The following is a 7,278-nucleotide window of genomic DNA, read 5'->3' as shown; positions in this document are numbered from 1 at the left end:
CACTCGCTTCCCGTATCCGAGGTACATCTTATTTTCAGTCCCAAAACTTCTATTATAATTCCTGGCTTTTTGTTAGTTTTTTGTTACTTCGAAAACGGTAAATATTTTTTCTTCTTCTGAATTTGGATAAGAATTTAGATCTAGATATAAACCATCTAAATTTTCATTAGTAATTAGTTTGTCTTTTTCGCTCTCACAAATATCAAGATTGTGTCGCGTTGTAGAAGGGAGAGCACCATCTACAACGACCTCTGGTTTAAATTTGCTCGACTGGTGGAGGGAATTTCCCAAGAAGGTGCTTTAACAGTGGAAGGAATTTCCCATAGAGGTGCTCTTGGGTTCAAAGCACAGTCTTCTGGAATTTCGTCAGTCTGTATTCCACATTCTTTCTTACGAGACTGGTTCCAGTTTCTTTGATTCTGGTTCTTATTCCAGAATGTCCTTCTATCTGCGTCCTTCCTTTGGAACCTTAGATATCCATTAAACCTTTGGTTGATCGGTGTGGGCCTCTTATCATCTTCCCCTCCATTCCTCCAGGATAGCTCTAGATTCCTTACTCGAGATTGAGGATTTCGTTGTTCATCAGTTCGTTGGTGATCGGATTTCCATCCTTCCATTTGTTCAGACGCTTCGAACTTTCCCAGGAAGCTCGTGAGTTGGTCTATGTTGGTGGGATTTCGAGTTAGTACCAGTTGTCAAACTCGTGAAGGTAATTGGCTAATGATTGAGTTCAGCACTTCTGATTGGTTGATGATTTCAGTCAGATTGCAGTATGCTGCATAGGCCTCCCAACAATATTCCTCCAATGATAACCCTGCACCTTTGCTATAATGTTTATTCCTCAGGGTATTCATTCCCCTCTGTTTTGCTTCAGGTGATGCGTATTGCTTTCTAAATGCAGAGCGGAAATGTTAAAAAGTTTTCCATCTCTTTTCGTTTGGACATAAACCAAGTCTTGGCTTTACCCAGCATTAGCGAAGGGAGGACTTTTAGTCGATACATCATGGGCATTTTCATTAAATCCATATAAGTATTTCTCTCTTCCAGGTACCTCTCAGCAGATACTGAATTTATTTCTCCATTAAACTTGGTAAGGGAATTGACGTCAGACATTCGGAGAATTTGATTGGATGAATAGTTTAGGTAGGAATTATCTTCTACCATTTTTTTCCGTAGAGCAGTCTCTAGTTCGTCTTATTCTGCCACTCTTTCTTAGCTTCTTTCTTTGGTATGGTTCAGAATGTTCGGGAGATTCGGAACTGGAAGAATGTGAGGAGCCAGAGGTTCTTACACATATCTTCTTTGGCAGTTTCCATATCTTCATTCCTATTCTATTTTAACTTGTGTTTGGGCCTCTTTTGTCACTCTTATTTCTCCCTCCAATTTTACGGACATTTCCTTTTGACTTTCCTTCAGCTCGGTCATTTCTTGGTTCAAGCTTTCTTGTAGCTGTTTAAAACGGCCTTCATCTATCTGCCGATCTTCTCTCCTTTTTTCCACTAGCTCTTCATATCTTTCGTCTCTCTTTTCTGACTTCAGCTATTGCTTCGGATATTTCGTTTCCTAAATTTATTTTAAAATCTTCAAACATTTTCTTACTTATTTCTCGTTCACTTTCTCTTTCAGCTTTCTGTTTATAACCGATTATTTTGAGGACTGATTATTTTTTCCAAGAAGGTTAGAGAGTAAAATGAACTGTCCTTACTATGCATTGTGTAAAGGGACAAAGAAAAACGCGGTGAAGTTTTTCGAGCAGTGTTTGTAGAGCCCGTGAGTGCAAAGCCGCATTACTTCGCGCGTTAGCTGCAGAAGTTTACTTGCAGCAGTTGGAGTCGAGATCTCTGGGTATGGAGAATTCGCGGATTTGACTGTGCTATCAGCAGCAAGTTGCAGTTAGTTATTCGTGGACTGTTTTTGTAGATGTCGTCCACCTAGTGGACAGTTAACAGTGACCTGTGTTCCGGACATTTGAATGTTCACGTGATTGGGAAACGAGCGCGTGGAATTTTATTTAAATACAGACTGTTTTTCTTGTGGCAACTTTTATAGCACGAGAAGTGAAAAGAACACTGCAAGTGTGTAGTTGTGAACTGAGAATTGCTAATAGAGGTGACGACGTTGAGACCAAGTTCGAGCTTTGAACTATGAATTCGGCCGTGAATTACTTCAAGGGAAAGAAGACATCAAGGAGCTTCTGCCAATAGTGTTTCCCCACCTAGTGTCGAGAGCTCTCGAGATGTGTACTTTCATATCGAAAGTGTTGATTACAGTAAAAGCGAAAGCGAAAGCGCAACACTGAGTAAATTTCGTAATTGGGTCGACCATATTCTTTTAATTGAGGTTAAAGTGTTTATTTTCTGTTTATTAATCCATGTTATTAACCTAAGATTAATCTAAGGCAACTGAAAGTAATTTTTGTATTAGTTTTAACTATGTAAAACAAAGCCTTCTCCAGCTTTCCAGGGCAAATTAAAAATTTATTAACCAGTAGTTTATTTTAGAAGTTTGTAATAAAAAACAGTAAAGAATCCTTGGGTTTTCTTAAGCAGTTTTAAAGTGTAAACTAGGAATGTAAAACAAATATATGTTCTGGCGTAAACAAAAAGTCCAAAAACAACTTTTATCGTTATATGTTCAGCATCCCTTTCACCAAAAGTTTCAATCAAACGTGCGAACTTTTGGTCATTTTCTTCCTTGTCCTTTAATCTTTTCTCTTTTTCAGCTTCTTTCTTTATCTGTCTTTGCATCCTCTGTTCAACTTCACGTTCTTCTAGCTTCTCGATTAAACGTGCAAATTTCTGATCATCTTCTTCCTAATCTTTTAATCTTTGCTCTTTTTCATCTTCCTTTTCTTTTAATCTTTGCTCTTTTCTTCTTCATTTTCTTTTAATCTTTGTTCTTTTTCTGCTTCTTTCTCTTTCTTAAAATCAGTCATAAAGGAGATCATCATTTCCCTCCAACTATCATCTGTTGGGGTTGTTTCTCCACGCACTGTCTACATTTTACGTCTACCTCCGCTGCTACGTCAGATCCTAGGGTTTTATGTGTGCAACTTTCATGAACGTATCTGTTGCAGCCGGAGCATGGTAATAAGGTTTCCTCCTTTTCTTCATTCGTACAGCAAACGAGCCTCTCCTTTTGCTGCCTGGTCAAAGGTCTCTGGGAAACTATCATCTTTGCTTCTTCTGTTTCTGGAATAGGCTTCTTCTTCTGTTTATGGAACAGGCTTCTTCTTCTTCTGCTGCTGCTGCTGAGCCATGAATATCCACAGGTGGTTGCTCCGATGGTCCTGGTCACGGTCGCCAAAAATCACTGACATGCACCTTCTGCATTTTAGGGCTTTGTTAGTCTGGTTACACCCCTTCTATCGGACTTCTCAAAGGCTTCTAAGGGTTAGTAGGACAAAGCCCGTGCTATGTCTGTGGTGCAGGATTTATTTTTAATTATCACCTATGTAGGTTTGAAATGAAAGATCATCCAGATCTTTTACTCAAAGATTTATTTAAACTTCTGATGATATACAAACACTTTTCAGACAGACAATTCACCCGATACAACTTGTAGGCCTAAACCTATTAGTTGTACCGAAGTTTATAACCCTGGTCTTTTTCATGATGCAGGAGAACGCATTATTCAGAGTTAGGTTTGTGGAATATCTGCCAAATGGAGCACAAGTACACCAGCCAATCCGAAGATTGAAGCAACATATTACCCAACGTCCCCTGAACCATCAGCCTTTCAGCAACCAGGAGAATGTCCCGTAGGCTTACAAAAGTCTAGTTCTTTTATATCATAATTTTGTTTACAATTTACCATGGTTACTACAGGGTTGTTTTATATTTCCATAGTTTCAGCATTGTTTCCTGATTTAAGTTAAACAAGTCATTACCTATTGTAACAATAAGAATAACATTTTTATGGAAAGAAATTAACAATCTTTAGAGAAAAAATTCAACACTAATTCTTAACAACATAGATTTTTATAACATAGACTGAATAGTTTAGTGCTTAAAAGGCACGTAATGACAGGGGCGACACAACTACTATGATGATGATAATGAATAGTTATGGGAAAATAGAGTATGAAAAGGTCACGCCTTACACAAGTTCACCTACGATGCCTATTAGCAACCACCTCATCTCAAAGTTGTATAAAATTTCACTTTTCTGGTTTGCATGAGAGTAATTTCAACCCATTTCTAAAAACATGTGGATGTTTGTAATATACATTATTAACTAATCACTGCATGCTTATTCATTTAGTATTTGTCAAACATCCTTAATTTTTAATGTAGAATGGGAGTGGGAATATGTCATACAAGCAAGTTTTGTTTGAAGTTACTTACTGGAACCACTCTACATATGGACTACAATTTCATCATACACCATTACATATTTCATAGTTACAGAAAAATCTGGACCCGAAATATGGATGTCTTAGAATACAAAACCAATAGTCGCCCGACCCTGTGGCCGAGCGGTTAGCACATCGCGCTGCGACGCCAAGGGTCCCGGGTTCGAATCCCGGTCAGGCTTGGTTGTTTGTGAATGTCCATTCATCAATTTCATCCTTTCATCACTCATCCTCATCTTCGCAAATTAGCCAATAGGCACAAAACGCGAAGTAAAATAAACTAAATCAATCAATCAATCAAAACCAATAGTCATGGAGTATGCAGGATCAAGAGTACACACACTGAATGAAAGTATTTATATATTCACCATGTATTTTATACATGCATATATTTAATGCAGTATTGAACATGATGCAATTCATATATTCAGCATAAATATTGCATGAATGAATTTTAGAGTTAACTGACAAACAAGAAATGACTAAATTTCAAGCCGATGACAAAGAAACCAAGAGGTGACATATGCCATTCTCTGTGTGAAAGTTTTAATGTCTTCTTACCTTTGTAACATGCTGCGCAAATCCCCTGATGGTCCCTTTACAAGCTTGCATTTGTAAACTTTTTCAAGGGACTCTTTACATCCCTTTCTTAACTTTAAGGCTAGGGTTTGAGATAAAGAGGATTCTTCCTCCTATACTTTGAAGGGTACAAAATGGTCATATATTCCGATGCACCCTAAAATTTTATCTCGTTCATTTATCCATTCATTTCAAACATCTTACTTGTTATTCTGAATGTAAATTATATTGTTAACATTAAATATACATGGAATGTAGAATAAAAGACTGAAATAAGTTTTAAAAATCCTAGATCAATTAATTTCCACTGTATTCAATGCTACCGTAATACTGTTAATGAAAGTCCATCAAATAAACCATTTAGTACTCAGTATGGTGACATGTTCTATTTCTCGTGGAATTCTCAGAAACATTCCCGAAGAAAATAGCAATTTCACAGTAAATGCACTACACTTTATGATTTATTAATGATTCTGTACAAAAGTAAAACATTATATTCTATTGCTAATAACAAATGTAAGGGAAAACAAACAAACATATTGTTATTCAGGTATACATATATTTATTGAATCACTAGTAATTAATATATTTTGCATAAGGTATGTTCATCTCTTCGATGTCCTACAGGCTTAAATTAAAAGAGCTTAATAGGCAAATAAAAGTACAAAATGATTTTTTTTCTCTTACAAAAAGTTTTTACATGTAAAAAAAAGTATTAAAATATATTCCAAAAGTATGAAGATAACAAGCTAAACTAGAACTCCGAACAAAATACACTAAATGAAAGTAGTACTTCCATATAACATCTGTGTATTTCATGATTTAAATTTCTTACATATTATGTATTTAAAAAAACAAATCATAAATCGTCAAATAAAATGTGATTGTTCATAAAAATGTACTATAATTTTCTAAAAGATGCTGAGTATGGATAATACATACACAAAAGATGTTACGTAACATTATAAAAATACAGTACTAAAAAAATTGGTGCAGATTGTGAAAAAGTGATATTTATCATACACATTTCTGCTAGACGACACGCAATCATATTCATGTGAAGTTCCCAAGAAACCCCACAATGAAGGAATATTTGTGTGCAATTATATGTCCAAAATGGTCACATTCCCACTGATAATGTACAATGCTATGTAAGGCAAAGCGGAAAACTGGAACTGAGGCAGCATAGAATGCTTGGTAGTTACATTATGAATGTCTTTAAGTGTTAAATGGATCAACCAACCATTTCATCTACTGATGGATTGTGAAATGTCACATTGCTTGAAAGAGGCATGCAGCGGAAAGATGTTGTGAATATGAAGCAGAGTGATGTCTCCAGGATCTGGAAAAAGTGTCATAAGACATGCACTGTGGTGGCTCATACTCGACAAAGGCTAAAATGAAAGACAACGGTTCAACAGGATTGATACCTACGGTTGATGATTCGACAGAACTTGACTGTGACTGCACCACAGCTGCGCCAAGAGATCCAAAATGAATCTGAAGTATGCCTATTGAGGAATTTTTTGCAAAAGTATCCAGCCACGTACCTCACAGCATTCAATTCACGTTTCTCAAAGTTTTCATGTGTGCTGAGTGGTGGATCATCGATGTCACCTTCGAATTCAAAGCTACTTTGCTCTCTTGCTTTAGTGGAAGGTTCATACCTAGTTTGTTGTTGCAAATCCTTATGTTCCAAATATTCTCACAATTTGCTGAATCTGACAATTTCAGAAGTGAGGTGGTGAGTGATTGCTTAAATACTAACTGGAACAAATACGATGTAGGGTGGTTGTTACATCCATGCTTCTGCATTATTATTGAAAAAAGGTTCTCCAGAGAATCTTGACATAACCTTCTTGTAAACAGATGTGTGTATTCATAGCAGTTCTTCAAGTCAATCCATAGATTTAACACTGCTCTTATTGTGCTCATCCATTTTTTAAGGGAAGGAGGCTGAGGTGAGCATGGAAACCTCCACTCCTTAAACCATTCCAGACATTCTCTCAAAAAATCTGTATGTTCAGACATGCCCGTTATTGCAGATCTCATTGTCTTATTTTTGTCATTCAATGAAGAACTCTTCATTAAATCAAAAAGCTGATCCAGTCTTTCAAAACAATTGGCTGTGTGTATAGCTTCTGCCGACAGAGCACCAAATGCCACCAAACATCTTGGTGAAGGGTGGCAGATAAACATGCTTGTGGGTGAGCTTGGGTGCCAATCTCAGATCTAATCTTTTTTGTCTTCTCACCTCATACAGATCAATGATATGCTGCCAGGAGACTTTATGGGGACCAATATTTACACCATGTTTGTGAATCATGTTTCTCACTGCCTTCAGT

General features: G+C 36.8%; 1 protein-coding gene across 1 annotated transcript in view; it reads left to right on the top strand.

Annotated features, from left to right (window-relative positions):
• The first annotated feature begins 7,130 nt into the window (after positions 1 to 7,130).
• Positions 7,131 to 7,278, top strand: part of LOC145991791 (rRNA biogenesis protein RRP5-like) — a 3,465-nt gene continuing 3,317 nt past the window's right edge. The window contains exon 1 of the mRNA XM_083127842.1: positions 7,131 to 7,140. Within this exon, the coding sequence (XP_082983968.1) occupies positions 7,131 to 7,140 (10 nt within the window). The remainder of the gene's footprint in view (positions 7,141 to 7,278) is intronic.

Source organism: Lepisma saccharinum, chromosome 8 (assembly GCF_977018435.1).
Source record: "Lepisma saccharinum chromosome 8, izLepSacc3.1, whole genome shotgun sequence".
Classification (NCBI taxonomy): Eukaryota; Metazoa; Arthropoda; class Insecta; order Zygentoma; family Lepismatidae; genus Lepisma; species Lepisma saccharinum.
The sequence above is the reverse complement of the archived record's forward strand: the minus strand, read 5'-3'. Positions and strand labels throughout refer to the sequence as shown.